At 43.3% G+C, this 25,981-nt stretch overlaps 1 protein-coding gene across 1 annotated transcript in view; it reads left to right on the top strand.

The window, feature by feature from the left end:
- Nucleotides 1-879: 879 nt before the first annotated feature.
- LOC128736095 (dorsal-ventral patterning protein Sog) overlaps nucleotides 880-25,981 on the top strand; it is a 95,222-nt gene continuing 70,120 nt past the window's right edge. The window contains exon 1 of the mRNA XM_053830579.1: nucleotides 880-3,088. Within this exon, the coding sequence (XP_053686554.1) occupies nucleotides 2,935-3,088 (154 nt within the window). The 5' untranslated portion in view covers nucleotides 880-2,934. The remainder of the gene's footprint in view (nucleotides 3,089-25,981) is intronic.

Consider the following 25,981-nt stretch of genomic DNA (forward strand, 5'->3'; position numbering starts at 1 on the left):
CAGTCTACTTCGAATTTGTGTATCAAATGTCCAAGTGAACCAAAAAAAAATTTTAATTAAGTTTCAAATTTGTGCACTAAAATCTGTAAAAATAAAAGCCCAACAAGATAGAAGAAAGATTGCCACCCGATGGAACCTGTTTAAATAGTATTGAAGATCAAAAGAAGAAGAATATTGATTGTTAAACGAACTGAAACCTACTGGACATCAACGGAAAACTAGTTTTGATTAGAATTCCAAAAATAACAAAAGGAAATCCTGATTTAGCTAACGCTGAATTTATTACTTTTCGTTGAACATATAAAGATTCGGTAAAAATCATTGGATCAATCATCACAATTACAATACTTTTCTTAACATACGTAACAGAAAAGCAACGTGCGCCTTCTTTCTGCCCCACGTACGCGATGCAACAGCAGCATAAAGTGGGCTGCAGTCGACGGAGCCGTTGCGCCGCCGACTGTGGCCAGTGGGTACATTTGTGGTATAGTTGTGTGTGCATTTTCGGTGCCTCATTGATGGATGGATGGATGGATAACACTAGCATGCGGCCGACTGCGATTGAGATATCTATAATTGATGGGAGAGTGAGAGAGCGTGTGCGGTTCTCGCCGGGTCGTCGTCACCGCGACCGCCACCATCAATATCGACGCGAGAACAGGAAAGAGTGAGTGGGAGAGCGAGAGTGCAAAGTAAAAAATCGAGCGTCCGACCACCGGTCGGTGCTCTCCCTCACTCGTACGCTACCGCGATCCACCCACAACTGGCGATCGACGAGATTGTGCCGTCGTCGACGTCGGGGTGACTTCAGCACGGCAGTCACCTTTAGCTAACCGCAAGCGAGCGACATACAGAGTCCGCGGAAAACGACTACCGAGCAAGCAAAAAAAAAACCATATAGGATAAACACGAATCCAGAATCGCGGAAAAGAGAGAAAGAGAAGCGACGAATCTTGCGCTTGGATCGTCCGTCCCGTCAGTCGGACTGTGGAGCAGAGCAGAGTTCGGTCTAGTTACGGTACGATCGGTTCTTTCCGTTCAGTCTAACACCAGACATTTAGCGAGTCGCGCATGCGTTCTCCCGCAACTCACGCCATCGACGTTCAGTGAAGCAAAAACCCAGTGGTAAAGTGTACAGTGAGTACATATCGCAGACCAAGCCAGGAGGAAGTAAAGGCAAAATTCGCTTAGACAGACGAGAAAAGAAAAACACTACTTTGAGAAAGTGCGGCGGCTCCCGCGCGTGCTCTCCAGTTATGCGGATTTGAAAAAGTGCGTTCTATCCAATCAATCGCCTTAGTTCGTTGTAGACAGTCGAGCAGTCATCTCGTGCTAAGTACATTGATACATTGGCGACTCGCTTCTGGCAGTTTCCAAAGAACTGTTACTACTTAGTGAGAAAATCATCATCACAATTTGTGTGCCTCGGTAGAACTGTCAGTGAAAATCAAAGCAGCAACCGTGGTGTGGGAAGAAGAGTGTGGTTGAGGAAAGTTGGAAAAAGTGTCACTTTTGCCGTTGTCACAAACACCTAGCTGCGCCCTGAACGTACGAGACACACTCGCCGTCGGAGGAGCGCAGCAGGCGAAGATAAAACGCGACACAATCATTGTCGTCGTCGTCGTCGTCGCCGCCGTCGCCGTAAGACTTTGCGACTTTGAGGGGCAGCTTTATGTAACATGTTATCGCGAAAAGACTGCAGACTTCTCGAGTGGGAGCAAATACGGGAATAGACAGAAGCAAACGAACGGCGAACTGTCAACCGGTCGGTGATCTTCTGACAGACACGCATCAATCTGGCAGTGCCACGTGCAGCACTAGAGCTACATACTTATACGCACCGTGCAGCTAATCCCCCAGCTGCTGTTGTGATTGGACCAGCAGCGGAGAGAGAGAGAAAGTGGAGGAACAATAAAAGAAACAATTAAGCAAACACAGCCAAACTGTGTGTGGTGTGAAATCTCGCTCGAAAGGACGAAACCTTCGTGGTCCTGCACCAGCAGCAGAACCGAGCGCTAAACACACAAAAATTTCAAAGTTAGGTGGGTGGTGACGAAGCTAAGCCAAAGCAAGGGGAGTAATAGGTGTGAAAACTAACAGTACCTGCTGCACACACAGCAAAGAAAGGAGAAAAGAAAGAAAAAGATTCGGCACACTGCAGCAGCAGCAGCAGCAACAGCAGAGGCAACGCTACTGCGAAAGTGGGAGAACACACACCGAAAGTGTAGACCAAAAGGAAGCAGTATCCTAGCCGTGCGGTGCATTTCAGTTTTGACCGAGCGACGAAGCAGAACTCTCCTCCTTCCGAGTGTGGCGAGCGACGAAGCAGCCATCAGTCAGTCCCGCGATCGATATCGATATTAGAGGAACAAAAACGGGGTAGTGGAAAAAATTTAAGTAGAATGTGCGTTGTATTAGAGCAGGTCATGATTACTCATTTATATTTATTAAACACATCATAGTAGACCGACCGCTCCGCCACGGCCGTAGCCGGGAATTCGCCCCTCCCACCACGCCAAGTTTTCAGTGTAAATATCGTTGAGTTTTTCCTCGCGGGCGTGCACCATAAATCGTAGCAACCGCTATCCGGCGGTTCACGAAATAAATTTAAATTTTCCCACGACAACTTGATTGCAAGTGAGAAAGTGATGTGTTATAAATAGTGTGCGAGAGAGGGGTAAATCAAGCCGAATAAGAAGAAGAAAAATGATGGAAGAACCAAAGTGTCTGCCAAGTAGTGCCTCCTAATACGTGTTGATAAGTTGAAGAGAAACGAAGTAGCGAAACATATTGTTTTCGAGCGAAAAAAGTGATAAAAGTGATTTGTTGAATTGCATCATAAACCAATTCGTATTATTTTGCGAGTGTGAAACGAAGAAAAACGTTCGATTTCAGTCGAATTATCTAGCTTAGTGCTTAGTGATTGGAGGAGCAATGTTAGGAAAAATGTCCCTACCGACAGCAGCAAGTATGCTGCTGGTATCCGTTGCGGTACTGCTTCTGGGACTTACGTCAACACTAGTCAATGCCCGTCGTTTTTCACCGCTGCTGGTGGAAGACGAGGGAGCCCGTCGGAACCGACCAGCCGGTAAGTCACCTCATTCAGAGACTATAGATCCTTAATTAGAAAGCACACACACCCCCTTCATCGGCGGTGGCAGCTATTTTCGACAGAGCAACCCTTCAACGTCTGAACTCGAAATACCACCAGTCGGAGACGTCGTTGTCGTCTCGCCGTCGTTGTCGTCGTCGTCGGCGGCGTTGACGACGATTTCCTCAATAACCGTACGAGCAAACGGTCTCTCTTTCGGAGGGCACGGCTTATATCGTGCCAAGGTATTTTCACCTGGTGTATATCGGAAAAGATGTCCCGGCCTGCAGACACTGCATCGGAAATCACGCGATTGACCGTGACGAACTGTCGTCCCACTGCGCGACGGTGACCGTCATAGCGCACGTGACAGTGAAACCTTCCTCTCTGCGCGAAGGAAAGATATGCGGGTGTGAACGCACGTGTTCGAATTACCTAACCGGCGGTCGCGGCAGCGGCGGCTGCGACGGGGTGATTAGTGGTTTACTTGTCCTACCTTTTTTCAGGCCAGCCGAACTTGTTTCCTTTCGGATTCGTGCGAAGCGGCGGAAAAAAAAGTGTTCGCAAATTTGAATAAATAACACCTCATTTTTTTGCTGCCGTCCGTCCGTTCGTTCGTTCCTTCGAATCGATCCTCCACCTCACACCGACGACGACGCGACGGACGATCACGGATTATGATGCGCGGCGCGGACCTGGTGTAAATTAGTCTGCAAACGCATCGCTGGCACTGCGAAATGTGACGCTCGACGCGACTTTTTTTTGTCTTCTGGTGTGTGTTCGGTGTTTTTCTGCACGTCCCGTAGAAGGACACCACACACGGCACGGGGAGCAGCAGCTTGTTTACGTTTCGGGTGTGCAAGAGGACCTCGGGCTGAGACAAGAAAAAAAACTTGTTCAAATGGCGTTGTTCCGATTCCGACCGAACGAGCAACGAGCGACACGGACAGGCTAGGATGTGAAGAATGAACGGAACGGTCGCGGGAGTCCTTATCTGCGGCGGCAGGATTTCGTTGAAATACTTCCGGGTGAAACCTCTAGACTTCTATTCTCAGTAGAATTTGATGTCTTGGAAGTAAACAACGCTGAGGAAAATGATTACAAAAGCGACATCGGCTTCGGCACTGTTTCTTCCCATCGAATAGCAGTGTTTAATCAAAACATGAAGCCTAATTTTGCCATTTTTTGTAGTACAGCCTCCGTCAGACCGAAACTCCAATTCTAAGTGTCTGTAATATAGTGCCTAAATTCGGCCTGCAGCAGCACTTTTCGGCAATTTTCTGGTTTTCGGACCTTTTCTAACTTTGAGTAGCGTTTTTTGGCCATTGTCTAGCTTTCCGATACGTTTTCGACTATATTCCAGCCTTCTGACAACGCTTTTCGGAAAATATGTACTTCAAATAAATATCTGTGGCTTCGGGGAACGCTTTTCAGCAATTATCTGGCTATTAGATGCATTTCGAGTATTTTCTGGCCTTTAAAAGTATTTTTCGGTCATTTGCAGGTTTTAAGAAGCGTCTTTCGGTCACTTTTTGGCATTTAGAAGCGCTTTTTAGACTATTTTTTTTATCATTCAGGAGCGTTTCCGACCATTCCTGGCATTTCTTGTTTTTTTTGGACTTAAGAAGCGCTTTTCAGAAGCGTTCTCGAGCAATTCCTAGACTTTAGAAGCGTCATTCGATCAATGATGGTCTTCAGAAACGCTTTCGGTAGTTTCAGCCTTCAAGAAGCATTTTTTACTATTTTTAAGCCTCTTGATGTACCATTTCCTGACCTTCAGAAGCATTTTCGACTATTTTTTGGTTCCCGGAAGCGTTTTTCGACCATTTTTCTGGCTTTTGGAAGTATATTGCGGCCATTTGCAGGACCTGATAAGCGGTTGTTGATCATTTTGAGATGTTTAAAAGCACCTCGTGGTCACTTTCTAGCCTCTTTAAGCATCGTTTGGTAATTTTCTAGTCCACACGGGCATTTCTCGGCGATTTTCTGACTTTCTAAAGCGCTTTTCAACTATTTCTAACATTTTTTGTTAATTTTCTAACCTTCACAAGCATTTCGCGGCAATTTTCTGGCTGTCGGAAGCGTTTTTGGGCACTTCCCAACATTTGTTGGCAATTTTTTAACCTTTTTAGAAGCATTGTTTGACTATTTGCAGGCCTACAACAACGCTTCACGGCAATTTTATGATTTTCACAAATGATTTTTGGCCATTTTCTGACTCTCAGAAGCGTTTTTCGGGCATTTTCTGGCCTTCGGAAGCGTAAGTTGGCTCTTTTTCAACTTTCAGAGGCGATTTTTGACCGCTTGCTAGAATTTTGTTGCGATTTTTTGGCCTATACAGGCATTCATCAGCCATTTTCTGGCTTTCAGAAGCGTTTTATAACCACTTTTTGGCAATTTTTCAACCTTCACAAACATTTCTTGACCGTTTTCTGGCTTTCAGGAGCGTTATTCGGTCATTGTTTAGCTTTCAAAGACGTTTAAAGCATTTTATTGACTTTAAAACATCTTTTGGCAGTCTTCTGACTTTCAGCAATACTTTTTGGGTACCTATTTCCAAGCTTTCACGAGCGTTTTTACCGGGTTTTGGTCATTAGAAGCGTTTTTCGGCTATTTTCTAGCCCTCTGGAAACACTTTCTGGCCATTTTTGGCTGCCTAAAACACTTTCTAGCTGTTTTCTGGCTTTCAGAAGTGGGTTTTGGCCATTCAATGGTATGGTTTAAGCGGTTTTCGATTTTTTTTTTGCTTTCAGGCACGCTTTGACATTCGTTAAGTTGGACTTGAATGTGTCTTTTAAATGGGACTTGCAATTGGACTTCAATTGGATTAGAAAATGCATTTTGACTTGGACTTGCGATCGGAGAAATTGAATGCAACTTGTAAATGGACTTGACATTAGACATAAACCTTTAGATGGCTCAGATCAATCACGGAGGTGCAACTGCGATGTGTGTGGTCGTTCATGCTCATGCTTTGGACATAAATTGGAAATAAACTATTCTGAAAATTGGACCTGAAATGAGACATGGTATTGTACTTGATATTGAGATTGGAGTCGAAATTGAAATTTAATCGTATATGAAATCGTACTTAAAATGGGACACGAAATTGGACTTGAAATGATACCTTAAATGGGAATGACATTTGACTTTTAATCGGAATTCAAATTAGACATTTAACTGGACTTGAGATCGGGGATGGAATTAGATTTAAATAATACTTGAAATTGGCTTTGAAATGGGACATCAAACTGGAATTGTAATCGGAGTCCACAATGGAAATGGATTAGACTTGAACCTAGACTTAAAACCGGACATTAAATAGGACTTGAAATTGGGATTGAAATTGCATTTTGAAGCATACTTGAAATTGGATTTCTAATCGGAGTTGAAACTGGAATTAAATTGGAGTTATTGTTGATTCGAACTCGGGCCATAAACGGGACATTGAATTGTACCTCACACCGCAGTTAAATTAGGAATTAAGTTAGACTTGAATTTGTTCTTCAAATGAGACATTAAATTGGACTTAGAATCGGATCTCAAATGAGGTGAAATCCGAAAAGAAATTAGAATTAAATTAGACTTGAAACTGGATTTAAAATCGGACATTAAATTAGACCTGAAAATTTGAATTTAACTTAAAATGAAAATGGAAATGATATGTTACCTTAAATCAGACATGAAATTGGACCACAATTCGAACTAAAAATTGAATTTTAAATTCAGTTAAACTACCGCTACTCGCATGACAGTCCCATTTGTATTGCAAAATGTGACTGTTATGCGAGTAGCAGCAGTAGAGTTAGACATACAATTACAATTGAAGTTGGCCTTGAAATGGGACATCAAATTGGGATTGACAATGGGCATAAAGTTATACCTCACTTAGACTTTAAATCGGAGATACAATGGAACTTGAAATTGGGTCTGAAATGGCCTTTTAACTTTAGACTTGAAATAGGATTTGAAATCGGAGTTGAAACTGAAGTTAAATTGCAATTAAATTTGGTTTGAACTCAGGCTCAAAACGGGACTCCTGCGCTAAATGAATACTGTCGTTCGGTTGTATACTTGATCGTTGCTAAGTTAGACTTGGATTTATCCCTAAAATGGGACATTAAATAGAAGTTGAAATCGAACCTCAGTTGAACGTGATATTAGCATAAGCATAAGCATAACCATAACGTTCGCCATAACGTTCTACGTTGACGAATGCACTTGAGAAGCGTCAGCAGATTGATGCCGTCTATGTGGATCTCGCTAAAGCGTTCGACAGGGTACCGCATGCCTTGATGGTAACGAAGCTGGTAAAGTTGGGATTTCCTGAATGGCTGACACGGTGGATACTGTCGTATCTTACCGACCGCAATGCGTTTGTGCGAGTAAATGGAACTAGCTCTCTTCTGTTTGAGATGAAATCAGGTTTGCCCCAAGGAAGCCACCTTGGCCCACTGCTGTTCAATCTTTTTGTGAACGATCTGTGCTCCACTATAAAATCTCCAAAGTTGATGTTTGCTGACGACTTAAAATTTTACCGGGTGGTAGCATCGACAGATGATTACTACGCAATACAATCCGATATTGATTCGCTGTTGAATTGGTGTACATTGAACGGCATGGAAGTTAATATACAGAAATGTAATGTGATATCATTCTGCAGAAACAGACAGACTACTTTGTTTGACTATAGAATGCAAACAGTCAGTGTCAACCGAGTCCATTCTGTAAAAGATTTAGGAATTCTCCTCGATAGCAAACTATGTTTTGTTCAGCACGTTGCAGTTACCACTGCTAAAGCATATGCGTTACTAGGCTTCGTCAAAAGGAATACGCAGCAATTCGATGATGTTTATTGCCTGAAGTCTCTCTACTGCGCGATTGTACGTAGTATTTTGGAGTACGGAGCGATAGTGTGGGCACCTTACCATGCTGTCCAGATCAACCGGATTGAACGAATCCAGCGTCACTTCATCCGCTATGCCTTGCAAACGCTACCCTGGGACGATTCAATTCATTTGCCTCCGTACGAACATCGATGCGCTCTTATACGTCTGCCCACGCTGGCAAACAGGAGAAGTTTGCTGCAACGTTTATTTGTCTTCGATCTTCTTGGAAACAATATTGACTGTCCGGAGCTGCTGGAGCGGCTTCAAATCAACGTACCACCTAGGCTTACCCGTCGATCAGATTTCTTTCGGCTTCCAATGCATCGCACTCTATTTGGCCAGAACAATCCTATTGATGTGTGTTGTCGTGAATTCAATGTAGTGTCTGACTCTTATGATTTTAATATTAGTAGAATGACTTTTAAATTTAGAATAAGTATATATTAGGAACTGTCTGTGCGATACTATCGAAGACTAGTAATAAATAAATAAAATAAAAAAATAAGCATAGGATATCGATCCTCAGTTGAACGTGATATTGCCCTTAAAATTGGACTTGAAATCAGGAGTGAAATTAGAATTAACTCGAAATTGGGCTTAAAATGGGACACTAAATTGGGCATAAAATGATACCAAAAAATGGACATGGTATTTGACCTAAAATTGCAATTAAATAACACTTGAATTTGGTTTTGAAATGGGACATCAAATTGGGATTGAAATTGAGCCTTGAAATCGGAGGCAAAATTGGAATTAAATTAGACTTGAGATGGGACTTAAAAGCGGACATTAAGTAGGATTTGAAATTGCGTTCTGAAGCAGACTTCAAATTGAACTTATAATCGGAGTTGAAACTAGAATTAATTGATTGGAGCTCGGGCTGAAACTGGGACATTAAATAAGACTTGAAAACGGAGGTAAAGTTAAAATTAAATCAGACTTGAAACCGGACTTAAAATGGGACATTAAGTTGAACGTGATCTTGCTCTTAAAATTAGACTTGAGATCAGTAGTGAAATAAGAATCAACTCGAAATTGGGCTTTAAGTGGGACACTAAATTGGGCATAAAATGATACCTAAAAAAGAACATGGTATTTGACCTAAAATTAGAATTAAATAACACTTGAATTTGGCTTTGAAATGGGGCATCAAATTGGGATTGAAATTGAACCTTGAAATCGGAGGCAAAATTGGAATTGAATTAGACTTGAAATGGGACATAAAAGCGGACATTAAGGTGGATTTGAAATTGCGTTCTGAAGCATTGAAGTCTGCTTGAACTTATAATCGCAGTTGAAACTAGAATTAAACAGGAATCATATTTGATTCGATCTCCGGCTAAAACTGGGACATTAAATTGGACTTGAAATCGGAGACAAAATTAGAATTAAATTAGACTTGAACCTGAACTTAAAATGGGACATTAAATTGGACTTGAAATGAGACATCTAATTGGGATGGAAATTGGAGTTAAAATTTAATTAACTTGAGATAGGACTTAAAATGGGACATTAAATTGAACTGGAAATTGGGTTTGAAATTGTCCGTTAGCGTGGTTCTGCCGAACGAATCAACGGGCCTCAAGTACTGTCGGTCCTAGGCTACCGTTCTCTAATCCTTTCAAACTCTAGCTGAACACGCAACAGTTATGGCTGCTCGTTCATCGAGCATACGGGTCATATGCCAAGCCAACTACAGCCTGCCATATTGTAGTACCTTTACTATATCACCGTATTTGTATAGTTGATACAGCTCGTACATGCGTCCGCGCTGCAATCCATTTGGATTTCACATCGGTTTTAAAATAAGGATTAAGTTTAACTTGTATTTGTCCCTAAAATGGGACATTAAATTGCTCAAGTCCGGATTTCAATTGGAGCATGAAATTGCTACTTAAAATAGGACTTGAGATCGAATGTGAAATTGAAATCAACTTAACCTTGAAGTTGGACCTAAAATGGGACATTACCCTTGAAATTAAGCCACCCGGTTATAACTTGATGAATTACTTGGTTTCACATCTAATTTTTCAAAGCAGGTATGACATGTGTCCCAGTGTGGCTTCTGCCTAGGCAGGCTAGTGTATTAAATGCTTATCGCTATTATGCTTCAGGTCGTCCATACGACAGGTTCTAAATTACACTTTGTGCTCCAATTTCGGGTGGTATCTCATCGGCTGACCCAACTCCTTGAAATCAAGGAGAAAGAAGAAAGCGTGGACCTCCCGTACCAAACGTTTCCCATATAGATAATAATTTATTCACAGTCGTTGAGAGTATCTTCGCTAATAACGGTTAAGTGATGCCATTTATACCAGAAGCCAGGCTGCAATTGGCCAAGGATGTAGCGCCTTATTTCGCTGTTGAACAAAATCAGAACACTTTTGAATAGAATTACTGCATGTATATGCTTTCCACTTGATAATTCTGCAACTGCTTACAAGCCGTGTCGTCCCATTTTACTTTTTTAAATTTATAACTTTTGAGCCACTGAACTGGTCTTGTGCTTTATATTAAACAAAAGGTTAAAATGCAAGAATTTGACTTGAAATTTTTTTATAACTGCAAAATTGCTTTTGAGATATAAATTTTTAAAGAAATAAAGTTGCAATAATACAATGAAGACTTATAGTGCTTGATTTTTACCTGCAAAAAATGAGTATTTCCAGCAAAAAAACGAACATGTTGAATATTTCGTCATTTTAGTAATCTCTGGCACGCACGTTAACCTGTAAAATCCTTTTATGCATTGCCATTGGCGTAGCTAGAGGGGGTGCCTAGGAAACCAGGCCCCCTCCAGAAATTTTCACCATTGGAAATTGAAAACCGGAAAAATTCAGTGTATAAAATAATTCCTTTCTTATTTTTCTCGTGCAAAAACCAAACGAATATCAACAGCTTTGTAATTATGTTATTACACACCGAAATCCAGGGTGTTCGCAGGGAATTATCAGACAGGCTTCATGGGGCTCGGGTAACTAAGGACCATATTTTTACATCTATACATCTTACACATCTATATTATTTTTAAAGCAGCATACGATACAGTCGATCGAGACCACCTATATGGAAGATAATACAAGAACACGATTTTCCGCATAAACTGACATGACTGATCAGAGTTACATAGGATCGAGTGTGTATTTCGTGCACATCTTGGAGACACTCTCGAGTCCCTTTGAGACGCAGCGAGGGTTGAGCAAGGTTCAACATTGCTCTTGATCCGACGAGCGGGTAACGAAACGAGAGGCACAATTTTTACCAAGGGTAGTCAACTCCTAGCCAGGAACTTTGCGACGCCAAACGCTACGATCCAGAAGCTACGATAGCCGTCATGCGAAGCTAACATTGTACATAACCATTATTAGAAAGGTAGTTATTTACGCAGTTGAAGCCGGGATGCTGCTCACGGAATACATACGCGCCATTGTCGTGTTCGAGCGGAAAGTGCTGCAGACGATATTTGGCGGAGTAGAAACTGAAAGCGGCAAGTGGCGCTGACGTATGAATCACGAGCTACAGGAACTGCTTTGAGAGATTCCTATCGCACATCTGGCGAACAATGGTAGGCTACGATGGTCCAGACACGTCAGGATGCCGGACGACAATGCAACAAAAATAGTTCTATACAACATTCTAACCGACACCAAGAACAAAAAGACTCCACGTGCAGGATGGCTCGACCGGGTTAAGAGTGATTTGAGACTTCTGAGATGGCTGAAAATTGGCGACGAGTGGCCCAAGATCGAGTTGAATGGAGACGACTGCTTGAAACAGCACGAGCCACTTCGGCTCTATGCTGCTAACGACAACGCTTATATATAAGTGTTCATACAAAGTGATTTTTTTTAAAAGCACCCCCTAGGCCCCTCCCAAGGAAATTTCTTAGCTGTGCATTGCTCCAACCAAGCTTTTTTTAAATTTCCATTTCAAAATTCTCCCACACTTGGTTTGTTTCAGCTCCTCGCCCCTTGCGGCAACCTTGAACCACAAAGGAGCGATAAAAGACGATCTCTATAACCTTTATAAAAGCGTGCGACGTCTGTCAGGATTTCGTAGCCCTAATGATGTGAATACTAGTGCTCTCTTGCCGAAACACGGATTTTTTCGGTCCATATTTTGCTTTCAACGGGACCAAATAGCTAGTCAATACTTTAACCTAAATTGACAATCTGATCTTCTTGCAAGACGTGAATCGATCATAACGATCATCCTCCAGAGTTACCAGTTGAGAAGTACTTTTTTCGCAGATCTTTTTTCACTATCCCACAACTCCATCGGAGCCATCGAAATGACAATTCTTAGCTGAAAAAGAAACGTTAAAATAGTTAAAAACTTTAAAAAACACAATTGCGATGATTTTTATCAAAAAAAACTTACAAGTCACAAAGATTTTACCGCGTTTTTGACAGAAAGATGCTGGAATTTGAATCCGATTTCACAATGGATCATTCAACACTTAGTTGAACTGCGTCGCTTAGTTTTCTGCATCCTTTAAGGACAAGGTCGTCAGAGTCCATTTATGGCACCGAATATCACCCTTTTCTTCCCTTCTTCAGTATATCAACGTGCTCCCATAGACTCGGGAAACCATCTCAAAAAAATAAAATTAGTTCAACTAACCTGCTAGCCGTAATCAGATGTTGCAACTCGAAGCACTAAACATTGCATTCTATAGGTTCTATTACTTTTTGGGGCATAACTTACACTAAATACTGAGATTTCTGCCCAATTAAAATTCATCACTGTATTTTCACTTTTTCGTCGACGATTTTTCATCAATTTTTTTCGGTCGGACTTAACTTGAAACACAGAAAACTTTAATTTACCACCCGAACAGTTATCTGGTAAGATATTATAATGATTTTGCCCAAACTGTTCACTTGAATTGATATGAAATACTTTACTTCGTTTCGATTGCAATTCCGAATCCGCAACCGTCGTTGTTGATACGTTACCAAAGAAACGGGAGTGATGCCAGATTTACGTTGAGTGTGAAATTGGTCAATAATTTTCACTATTAAATTAATGGTCGTAATATGTCGATAATATACAACATTTTATGTGATAGAATTTCTGTCGGATCTAGTTCAACAGCAAAAAGAAATACGCGATTCTACGTTTCATAATTGTTCAAAACAGATTATTACCTACTACTAGCAACTTAGCCTAAACTTAGCATAAACAAAACGATAGTGGAAACATGTACTGAAATCAGTAAAAAAGCAGCTGGCCTCTGACGACCTTCACCTTAAATGTTACCACTTTACGCAATCTACTGAGCCTACGCCCAATTTCTCGAAATTGAAACACCTTCCTTCTCATAAGTTTGTAATCATTTCCCGTTTCTTGTTCACATAAAACACTTTCAATCGGCATATTTAAGGCCTGATCTGATCGAATAAACTTTCAAAAACTAACTCAACCGAAGAAAAACATGGCAAAACTCTCCTTGCGGCTAGAGCAACTGGATTAATTGATTGAATGCCAAAGCCATTTGCTCAAAATTTATTATACCGTAACCATCTAACTGGATGCCGATCAAATTTATTGGTAATATTGACCCGTAAATGTACGAAATGGCATTTCTGAAAGTCATTTCCAGTTTATTTTTGTATTGACTAGCACTAGCACTAGCACTTCAAGATAGCTGCTCGAAATTTTTTGACAACCCTGCTGAGCAAATTGTTTACACCTGAAGCGAACGAAGGCTACTACGATTGTGCTCATCGTTGACATGCTTGTACCGGGGAACTTTCCGCAAGGTATTGGTATTCACCTCGGATTAAATCCGAATTTATTCCTATGAAATTTATCTGTTCAAAGTTTAAAAAAAGTTTTCGGAATCATAAAGCACGTTTTTCTCGCTTTGTACCCGCAAATCTTGACATAATGAGCAACTCCCGGATGTTTTTCGAGCACAAAACGGGGAATCCAAAAGCATCTCTTCGCAAACGGAATAATTACCTGGCCCCAGTCCCAGTCTAGCAGTAGCGGCAGTTCGTCTCGAAGTCGAAAGCAAGCCTCGCGAAGTTCCCAGCCTGCCTGCCGGTCTCGTTCGGCTTGCACGGAACGGGTTAGGAAACCGCATTCACCCCCGGACGAAGTAAACAGAGGAAAAAACCCGAACAGCTGCGCTGGGGCAGAAACTGATAATGTGCCGAACGCCCCCCCACCGGCTGGTAGCGGCAGTGGACAAGGGGGGGGAAAGCATCAATCGGAATAACAACATATCGAATGTCTACGCCGCACATAAACGCGGAAACTTGTTCTTCGATTCTCGTTGCTCCCGGGTTCCCGGGCCCCCAACCCGGGGGGGAGGTTTCTTCTTTCCCCTGGACCGCCCCCGGGATCGATCGGTGGCTTCTAGTCGGGTAGAAGACTGCCTAGCGGTCTTGCTCGGTGCAACATGACGCTTCATTCGCTGCAGACACGCTCGAATGCACCAGGAAACGTTCCGTTCGAAGCGTTCTAATGAGGCTTTCAGGAGAAGCAATACCAAACGTAGTCGTGTCTATTGTTTAAAATTACCCACTCACCGCAGGGTGGCGTCACTCTGCACTCTGTACGTCGCATCCAATTTCTCCGCTCAAGTTCGTGTGAGAAAAGCCGCGATTAGAATCATCCATTTTTTTCTTGACAGATTAGTTCGACGTAAACAATGGCCAATGCCGAAAAAGATCTCGGCCTCGGCTACTACGATCGGACGGATGATGGGATATTCACCTGGTTGGCAAAGCCAAAATTGGAAAGGAAAATATTTTCTACCATTATTTTCTTCTTTTTTTTGTGTGACCGATGCCATGCTGCGCCATGGCCGGCACGGCAAAAGGACGACCCGAAGGACGACCGGAAAGCGAAACGAGCGCTAACAGATGCGGAATCTGTGCCACTAATAGATCCTCCGGTCGGTCGGTCGGTCTGTCGAAGGTGTGTGAGGTGAAGTAAACGTAGGGATTGCATTTTTTTCGCTTTCTTTTGTCCTTGTAGCTCACTCTGCACAGATTTGTGTTTGTCTTTCTCGACCAATCCTCTGGTAGGTGATGCGTATAATTAGGGGATAGTGAAAGGATCACCGAACCAACGCCCGTTCACGGGCCCTAATGGCTCTCTGCATTTCGGAAATATCATCATCATTGTCGTCATCATTGACGGTGTTCTATTGTTGGTGCTAGAAGCGTCGAGCGAACCCCTCGGTCGGTCGAAGCCTACTTCGACTTCAACTGTCTTTCGCCTCTTTTGTTGTAAATCGACACAATAAAAGGTGCACTTTTGTCAAAACTAACGACGCACATTCCGTGCATTCATGATGGTTTATTGCTCGGTTCACGGACCGAAGATCATCCGGACTTTACGACCCCTCAGCCGGGGAAGTCATGCGAAGCCGCCCGGAAAATGTGCGTTCTGTAAACATGAAACCCATAAAACATTCTAGTTTGTTGCCGAGTTCGAAAGCGGGAGGAATGGCAAGTCGAATTTTCGCTCATTTCGAAGGAAAACGGATTTCATTGAACGCGATTCGAGCAGCCAGCAGCGCTAGTTGGGACGAAAATGATTTCCCCCTTTTCGCTCGCGCTCTGCGAAGTAATGTTTCTGCTAATCTATTTTTCAAATTTGCACACCGCAAACCAGCCGACTGCGACGACGGAGATGCGTTTCTGGTTTTTCTTTTATTAGAACGCAGTGTGCAGTGCTGCACATTCCACTGCACTCCGCCAGAGGGCCCGACATCGCCCTCGACGAAGCTGACGTCGGTCGGTCGGCCGCTGGCGGCCATCGCCAGGGCGCTAAAATTTCGTAGCTAAAAATTGCGATCACTACACCGTCCTACAGCGTCCAGTCAGCTCCTCTGGTGAGTTAGTTTCCTCCCCCCTCCAAGAAAGGAGCGGACAAACAAGATGTCGGCCTGGGGCTCCTACTCAGAGCGTGAGCTGCTGAGATCATCGCGGAAGGAAGATGGCCGACATTGCATGTGACAGACAGACAGACGGACAGACAGACAAACAGACAGGCAGTTGTCTGTCATTATTCAAAAAAGTTGACCTCCCCCCTCCCCCTTCCACCCTCCTAGTGTCTCTGTCTGCTCACCTCTGATTACACGTCGCCGGTTTTTTTTTTCTTCGAGGGGAAAATAATTTCCGAAAAAAACACGCGGCTTGGAAGCTATTTATTATGGGACCGTAATTGCCTGGAATAATTTTCGTCCCGATTTTCGCACAGCTCTATTTCTCTACCGCAGACTTTCGAAGATAAAATAAATCAAACGCTAAAAGTCCACCCGGACCGGACCGGAGTGGTCCGACGTGGCCCGAGACCGGACCCGTCCGTCTGTCCGTTCGTGTGCGTGCGCACGCGGGGTGTGCAAATTAAATTCTGCTGTCAGATTATTTTTCCTTTTCTTCATCGCTTCAGCTCTTCCGTTTTTGACGGACACCGAAAAATTATTGCGCTCAATTTGTTTATGGAGGCGCAATATTTATGGATGGAAAAATGTTCTCCTTCTGCCTGTCCGCGGTCGGTTGATCGGACGTTCCGTCCGATCCTCGGTCGCTTACTTGGAAGAAGTGCTACTATTTCGCGTTTCTTTGCCTTTTTTTGCGTCCTCTGGCGGTTGTGTGTGTGTTTTTTTTTACTTCTCGAAACGACTTGAAACGATGAAGAACAAAAACAAACTTGGACTAAATGGAAATCTGTTCTGCGGGACGACATCGTTCGGTAAATTTATTTGCAGCCGAAAAGTGTGCATCGGATGGGTGAATTTTGTACCTGTAAATCACGCAGGAAATCTCAGCGTTTCATATTTCTGTCGGTTGATTGATAATCTGGGGAACACGAACGAACGAACACAATCGGCTGAAAAACTTATCAGTCAGTGGCACCAGGCTCCACAGGCGATTAAATCGAGCCAACCCAGGCAATCGCTTTGCGATAACCCGGCAATTTTGAATGGTTTCTAAGGCTGTAAACAATCGTACGCGGATGTCCTGGTTTGCGTTAAATTTAGTTCCAGTTTTACTTCGAGCTGGGCCCATAACCTGCTGACGAAACCGCTAACTTCAGCACGTCGCACCGATTATGACCCCTATTATGCACCAGGACATCGTTTTGAGCTCATCAATCCGGCAACTAACAAGTGACAATAAACAATTATCGCCCATCTTCTCCATTAGCCACGCCGCTAATCATCGCGACAACGAGCTTCCTGCGTCTTCTTCCGCAACTTCAACAGATGCTTTCCCCCGCCGGCCATGGCCGGCGCTCAAAGTAAGCAAATAAGCCCGAAAAAAAAACCATTCGAAGATTCGACATCAAAAAAATCGCACGTTCGCACCATCGACGAACCACATTTCGGAGGCGGCGCGGGCGCGGGCGCGGCGACCAGCGGCCGGCGCTGAACGTGGATAAGCGCCACATAATTGCCGTCATTATCTTGTGCGGCGCCCGATACCGCACACGCACACGCTGGCGCACACACACACGCCCTCACCCTCGCCGCGGCGCGGCGCGGAGATAACCTGTTGTGCTTGGCACAGCCCTGCAGCAGCACGCAGCCGCGCGCCGTCGCTGCCAACCTGCCAACCAACGAGGTGACTCGTCCGTCAGGTCGCAGTTGGCCATCGTCCATCTTTCTCGACCACGCGCGCACATGATAAATGTGCTGGAGCTTTGCCTAGTTTTGCGCTTATTTGATTGTTTATTTATCGCGACAGTTTTCGCGCGGTGCGCGGTGGTGGCAACACGGCGGTTGCCAAATGTTGATAAAAGTAAATCGATGGCTTCACAGTTGACTTGCCCCGAAGGGGCACAAATAAGCAACGACTCGACCACGATGCCAGGCAGTGGACAGCCGACGCAGATTTTGAGGTCATCGAACCACCACCAAGCGAGCTCCTTGGATTCGGTCCTTCCTTCCTTCATTGGCGCTTGACTCAATTAAATATCGAATGTCTTCCAACCCGTTCCCCTCCAGCTCCGGCCTGAGTGAGTGAGTGAGTGCAGTGGGTGTTGTGGAGCTTGTCTACTTAGAGTAAAAAGCGATCGCACACGCGTGTGGAGGTGTTGACTAATGTGGCTGTTTTGCTAATCAAATATAACTTTCTTCGACCGAACGCAGCGACCCCGTTCCGTCCAATCCGTTGGTTGGTTGGGTCGATTGGCCGGGAGGTGTCCAACGGCGTTGGTGGTGCGCCAACGACCTCAAGATGTTTCCTATTAATTATACCCTTTCGTTGGCCTTTTTTTGCTGCAGTCACTCGCTCGGCTAGTGAGGCCAGATCTACGGATTTATTCGGATCAAGTGCTCGTATCAGCGGATTTTCATAAACTTTACGGAAAAGATTAAAAAAAAATCAGTTGCAAAAATTAAATTTTGGCTCGTGAAGTTACGGAAAAATAAAGCTTAAATAAGCGATTACTTTGTAAGGAACGGTCCTAGAGATTTGCAACCTTCTGCAAAAGTAGATGTTTTGAGTCGTTCAATAATCACCTAGAACCATATACTCTTGTAAAATGCAACCAACATACGATAAGTATGAAAAACTAATTTTTAAATAATTTTTTACAGAAAATGCTATATAGCTCTGCACTCGATAGTGATAGAAATGTCATTTCTTTAGCAAAGTTGTTTGCCTTTATATTCTCTATATACCTTTGCCGAAGAAACCATGAATCTATCAACTAACACAAAAGAATGGACGTGTATCGAGCCTATAGCGAACGCGAAACACATAAAACGTATGCTTACCGTACTCTTATTTGAGTGGTTGGCGACAAGCGGAACCCATACAAATTTATAGTACTCGACTTAAGCTTTAAGGTGAAGCACTGATTTCATAAATCCGCTTGCCCCAGTTTACCCCATGGGCTCACGAAGCTATGGAAATTTATAGCTTGAATCTGCGATAAATTAGCAAGTAAAGGTCCAAGAGATTTGCGGTCTTCTGTAAAAACGTGAATTTTGAGTGCTTCGATAATTGCTTAGAACATTGTATTTCTGTAAAATGCAACTAAGAATAGCTAAGTATGAAAAACCAATTTTTAAAGAAGTTTTGAAGAATATCCCCTATAGCTTAACACTCGATAAAGATAGAAATTTTATTTTTTCAGCAAAGTTGCTTGTTTTTACATTATTTACAACTTTGCCGAAGAAACTATGTGTATATTTCCGAATACAAAAAAGTTATTTTTTTATTTTCATTATAGTAAGCGATAACTTACTTTGGACAGTTTTAAATTAAGGGGGATATTTATACGAAGAAAAGTGTTGAAGACCATAAATGATAAAATGAAAGCAAAAGAAACTAGGAAAAAAGTTCCACTGTTCGCTCTTTTGGACTACTGTGCGCCGGAAAGACAACAATAAAATAGCGAAAAACGACAAAATAACGACAAAAAGACAGCAAATGGATGTTAAATAAAACAACGGAAAAACGACTACAAAGTGATGACGAGTAGGCGAAAAAACGATGAGAAAAGACAAAAAACAGCAACAATACTATGAAAATATGCCGAAATAAAACAACAGAAAAGAGAATACATGTCAGAAAAAGCAATAAAAAACAACGAAAAGACTAAATATATGCAGAAACAGCGATGAAGAGGCAATAAAAAAAGACGGCAAAACAGTGACAGAAGCGTCAAAAATCGTTTCATACTCCTGCCAAAAAAGACCAAAATACTAAAAACAGACGAACAGACGACGAAAACATGTTGAAAATATGGCAAAACGACCATAAAAAGACGATAACAACAGGACTGGAAGATGACGAAACGACGAACGCAAAGAAAAGACAGCAAAGAGATGAAACAAAAACGATGAAAAGGCGTCGAAAAGACAACAACAAAATGGCGAATAGACGACAAAAGAACGATGAAAAGACCGCAACAGAGATGTTGAGTAAGATAACTAAAAGTTGACGACAAAGTGAAGACGAGTAGGTGAAAAAACGATGAAAAAAGACTAAAAACAACAACAACAAGTGATAATAAAATCAAGAAAAAGACTAAATATCTGCAGAAAAAGCGATGAACAACAAAAAAAAAATGGTAGAACAGCGACAAGAAATGCCGGAAAAAAACTACAAATGACAAAAAGTCGTCGTCAAGAGCAACCAAAAACGTCACAAAAGACGATGTAGAGGCACCAAAAAGTAGCTCCGCTGCAGCCTGTTTCAAGTCCGAGACTTGAGCTGCAGGCTATGGTGCTTGGACCAGGATAGCTTCTGCGGTACTAGACGGTCATTCGTTCCATATCAAGCAGCAGTTCTTCGGGACGGACTCGACGGCTGTGCTCTCGTGGCTCCGGTCAAATCAACGCAGATGTAAGGAGTTCGTGGGCCTTCGACTTCGTATTGCTGAAATACTTAGCCGTACAAATCTGTCGGAGTCGGGTTGGGTTCCGACGAGGAAGAACGTCACGACGTGGACGAAAGACCAGAAAGTAGATTCGTCGAGTACTTCGTTACCTGCCAGAAGCAGACTGGCCGAAGCAGAAGTTGCCACGTCTAGATATGGAGGAAGAGCCAAGAACGCTTCAGCACGTTCACGATGGTGCAGCTTCTCGCTCCCGTGATACATGTCACAAGAAAATCCAAGTGGATGGTCCTAGCGTGGACGGTCTTCTGCGTACGGAAGGTCGAGCTGAACCAGCTGAATTTGTACCCAGCCACGTAGCCAGAAGGAGGGGCCCAGGGGCCCAATTTTGATTTTAACTGTTTTAAAGGCATATTTTTTCGTTTAGAACTACAATACATTAAATGTATTGTAATGTATTATATTTGTAAGCAGTAAGATATGCATGTAACGTATTAGGAGTCAAGATAGGGCTCCTGGCCCCCACCTCTGGCTACGTGGCTGTTTGTACCGTTTGATTTGCGTTTCCCCGTGATATTGCCCACAGATCGTCCAACACTGCCATGAGCGGTTCAGCCATGGGTATCGAGAAACTGTGAGGAACGAGTTGCGACAACGTTTTGTGATCCCTAAGGTAGGGTCTGTTGTGGCTAAAGTGGCAAAAACATGCATGCAGAGCAAGAAAGATATAAACTGACCACGACGTCCTTGGATGCCTGCGTTACCAGTAAAGGAAGTTACACCGTATCTACGGCCGTTCTGCTACGTGGGACTTGATCATTTTGGACCATCAGTCGTGACCTCAGGGAGCAGCAGCGAAAAGAGATGGGTCGTGTTGTTTACGTGCTTGATAATCCGAGCGGTTATGATGATCGGCACTCGTTTCGCTTTCCGTCGAGGTCCTCCGCTAGTAAATGTTTTCCGACAACAGGACAAATCTGAAGGAAGCACACAAGGAATTGACGAAGCGAATTCGCACTATCAATAAAAATTGCGCTGTGGTGTAAGTTAGGGTTTAACTTTTACAGAATGAGCATGCATGACTTACCTTCACCCCAGGGGCTGCCTACACTTCCGATCTTCCGAGAGTAATTTCACAAAGGCACCATCCCCTCCCTCGTGCCGCACTCTATATCGCTCTAGATCCACGGATTGCACGGCGAGGCCTCTACTTGGCCCACTCGGCACAGCACTTCAGCGGTCCCGATTTTGCACCGATCCTTTCGCGTTGCGGACTGGCGGTGTGCTCCGGAGTCGACCCACTAATCGGTGGCCATCCAATTCCGTGGACACGTGGTTTCTGTTTCGCGCTCTTTGTCACTTCACTACGTTATCGAACTACTGGTCAGGGATCGGCCAGCTTGTAGTAATAAAAACCCGATTCACGCTCCTGACCCACCGACACAGCTATAGCGAAACGGCTATCGAGTATTTCCGCGACCGACTTTAACTTCGAAAACTCCGAAACTCCGAAACGCACTAGGTAAAGCAAACTTCAGACAGCTCGCACGTCTGAAGTCGATGAGGGATCAAGCCCAAGAGAGCGAAAGCCTGCCGTTGACTTTTTTTCCTACTGTCGCGTCCCGAGATTTGTGCGTTTTTTTCTCTTTTTTTTATTGGAAGTTCCGCTGCTACCAAGGCTTGGTAGCGACGGCGTCTCGAGGAGGGGATTTTTTTTAAACTTTTAACAATACTAAGCCTAACTCCTATCAACCAACCAAATATACATTTTTTTAAATATTTTTTTATTTAATTTTAATTTTATGGGACTTTATGTTACATTTCCCCCGAGGTACAATAAAAAAAAATAAGACCAACATATTATTTTTTTTTTTAACTTTAACTATCGACTGTTTCAATTACTACAAACTACCAACTATAAGCTACAAACTAAAACTACAAAATCTTCATTCTGGCAACAAACAAAATTGGTCTCAATTCATATCACATTATTTAGCAAGAATTTCGAGTCGGGTGCGCGCATTGGGGTGACCCTCGTGATCGGCAGGCCATCACGGCGAGTCTGAATGAATTGTCTCACGGGGCGATTCGAAATTCCGATACTCTGGCAATTAGCAGAGGAGCGCTGGTTAACTAATTAATTTGGTCCCATCTAAAGTAGATAAATCTGTACGCTCTTCTGTGGCTTTTTGAAAGGATTGATCCGGTTTGGTAGACTACTGTTTTACGATAAATGGAATCCATTCTGACAGTTTGCTGATTGAGATGGTCGCTGCACATTTCACACGCCGTAGGTCGATCAACTGAGATTTGCCTACCCTTATCGTTTTCAGAAGGAAAACTAATGGTGGTCTTCAGTTTATCCACTTTACTTCTAATTATTCTTCTTTTTTCTCTAATTGGAGGCCGGCCTTACTAAAACTTACTTGCCTGTCGTGAGCAGTGACGTATTGCAATCGTACGCTCTTAGCCCTAAAAGCTAAGCATGATTGAACGACATTGTAAGATTCCTACTTTCTTGTCCAATCTGGCACCCTCTAATGAGAGGCATTAGACCACATAGGACATATTTCTTACTCTCCTACAACAGCTACAAGACAATGCTCTCTTTACTATCGAGCAAATGATTATTCCCAAAATTATTTAAACTACATGGCATGAATGAACTTCTCTCGCAACCCCTCTTGCAAATGATACTCAAAATAACAGGTCCATTACTGACGAAGTAGTCTACAGTTTAACTTTCACGGTTTCAGATGTTCTGCGGGCCAAATTCCTAATTTTTTCCCCTCTAAATCTTCGAGTTCATACGAACTGGTTCCCCTTTTTGCTAACACCCTACAAGGAAGGTAAACGGGAGCAAGTTTGGCATTATAGTATTCCCCGGCATTCGACTGCTTAAAATTTCGACGATAGATTTGTTGTCCGACTTCAAAGTCCTTCGGTCGCGACCGCTGTCTTAAGTTATACCGACAAGCGTTGGTTTGATAGGCTTTCAGTAAATTTTTTTTCACGATGTCATATATCTCGCTGCTAATCCGTTTTTGCTCGGATTCACGTAATTCCGGGTGATAATTCTCGTTTCGACGCATTCTCAAGTGATCTTCACCCGTCACGGCTATTTCTTGACACCGGGTGATGAAGTATGGTGTTAATCCGGTAGCCGAGTGAACCGAATTATTGAACACGTGCTCGATATCAGCGATTTTGGTATCCCAACATCGCTGATCTTTCTTGCAGTAAGTCCTGACCGCCGCGTTAATAGAACGATTGAGCCGTTCTACGGGATTGCCTTGACTATGGTGCCGAGAGGTCGTCCAGTGTTTTACTCCATATTTTACCAGCAAGGCTTGAAAGTCCTTGGATAAAAATGTTGTTGCGTTGTCCGTTAAAACGATCTCTGGAATTGAGTTTCTAAGAAACCAACTTTCGCGAAGCGTTTTACATAGGCTAGTAGACTCGATTCGACGCATCAAGTGCAACTGACACCACTTGCTAAACAAATCTTGGACAACTAACAGGTACATATAGCCCGATCGGCTTTTCGGTAAGGGACCCACATAGTCAAGTGCGACAATCTGCCAAGGATGGTCAGCTAATTTTTGCTTTCCCATCGCAGGGACGGTGGGCACCGTTGCAGGCTTGCATTCCTTACAAGTCCCACACTGCTGAACAACTTTCCGTATATCGGAGGCCATGTATGGCCAATAATAACGCAACTGCAAACGAGCTAGCATCTTCTGTACACCTAAATGGAAGCCTTCTTCATGTTCTTCCTTTATTATTCGGCTACGGTTTTCAGGAGGTGGAATCATTTTCCATTCAAATCTCTTATCAAAAGGCTCTGTATCAACAGGCACAAACTTCCACAATTGTCCGTCCTCGAGGCGGAAATCGGAATGGAGTTCCGGTTCTTGTTGAACCTTTTGAAGCAATTTTTCATACGAAGTAAGACTGTCACTGTTGGCGGCAACCGCGCAGATACTGCGAGATAGTGCATCTGGGACTATATTATCGGTTCCCCGCCGATGCACGATAGTCATATCCAGATGTTGTAAATCCAGACTCCAACGACTGAGCCGGGATGATGGGCGCCATTTGTTGTTCCGGATGTATTGCAGGGCTGAAGCATCTGTCACTAAGGTGAAGTGACTACCCTCAATATATCCTCTAAATTTGTCAATAGACAATAACGCCGCCAGTGCCTCTTTCTCCGTAGCGGAGTAGTTTTGCTGAGCCGAAGTCAGCTTTTGAGAAAAGAAACTTATTGCCTTTTCGGACCCGTCTTGCAATTGTGTGAGAACGCCGGCTACCGCGCGGTCACTTGCATCTGTCTGCACTACGAATTCCTTTTCGAAGTCGGGATTTGATAATATCGGTGCAGTGATTAACCGTTCCTTAATAGTTAGAAATGCTGCTTCAGCTTCTTTGGTCCATCGAATTATTTTCGGCTTCCCGGTAAGAAGATCCGAAATTGGGGTTGTAATTGAGCTGAAGTCAGAGATGAACCGACGATAATAATTTATCATCCCCAAAAATCGACGCACTTGCCGCACGGTTTTCGGGGCTTCAAAATCAAGGATTCCTTGAACTTTAGACGGATCGGGTCGTAGTCCGTCGCAAGACAATAAATAACCCAGAAATGGTACTTCGGAACGACAGAATTGCGATTTGTCGATATTTATGGAAAGATTTGCTTCCCGCAATCTTCTTGCCACTTCCTCTAATAGTTCAACGTGCTCTTCGAAACTGTCACTGGCTACTATCATATCATCGAGATATACAAAGACCTTGGGTTCGAGAGCACCAGCACCCAAAACCTTGTCCATCAGTCTTGACAAACTAGCGGGACTGTTAGTAAGGCCGAAGGGCAGCCGGGTATATTGAAACATCCCGCGCCCCTGGATGCAAAAAGCAGTCAATTGTTTTGATTCCTCACTTAGTGGTATTTGCAAGAAAGCATCTTTTAAGTCGATAGTACTTAAATAACGTGTTTTCCCTAAGCGACCTAAGATTCTACCTACGTGCGCCAGTGGGTATGCATCTCGTTTAGTTCTGGCATTCAATTTACGCGCATCTAGGCATAATCGAATGGATCCGTTTGGCTTTTTAATCGGCACTGCATTAAGAGCCCAATCGGACACTGAATCCTCAATGATACCGAGAGAGAGCAATCGGTCGATCTCTTCGTTTAGCGCCTTATGAATGGAAGGTGAAAAAGGAAACGGATGAACACGTATCGGTGCTAAGTCTTTGCATTCTTCCTTCAGTTCTATTTTGTGTTGGGTCAGCGAGGTTACCTCAAGCTGACCGGACATAGCTGGTTTAAAAAGGGTTTTGATTCGTTCAATCTCTTCCCGCTGCTCGGAGCTAAGCTCAACGAGACAGGGTGGTGGAGTTGCTGTGAGATCTTCTGTTTCAATTGGGAGTACACACACATCATTCATTGATATGTGTATATCAAAAGTTTTGAAAAAATCTACCCCTGCAAGGCATTCCACCGGTAGATTTTCGACAATTGTTGTCTCTAGAATTCTCATTTTGTCCCCGAAATAAAACGGCAAATAAATACTACCAATAACGGTTAGTTGATCTCCAGAAGCACTGGTCAAACGCAAATTAGAAGGGTGAATTATGGTATTAGGATTTCTCCAAATATGTGAGATTTCGTTAGCAATCAGTGTCTTCT

This window comes from Sabethes cyaneus, chromosome 1 (assembly GCF_943734655.1).
Source record: "Sabethes cyaneus chromosome 1, idSabCyanKW18_F2, whole genome shotgun sequence".
NCBI classification, from domain to species: Eukaryota; Metazoa; Arthropoda; class Insecta; order Diptera; family Culicidae; genus Sabethes; species Sabethes cyaneus.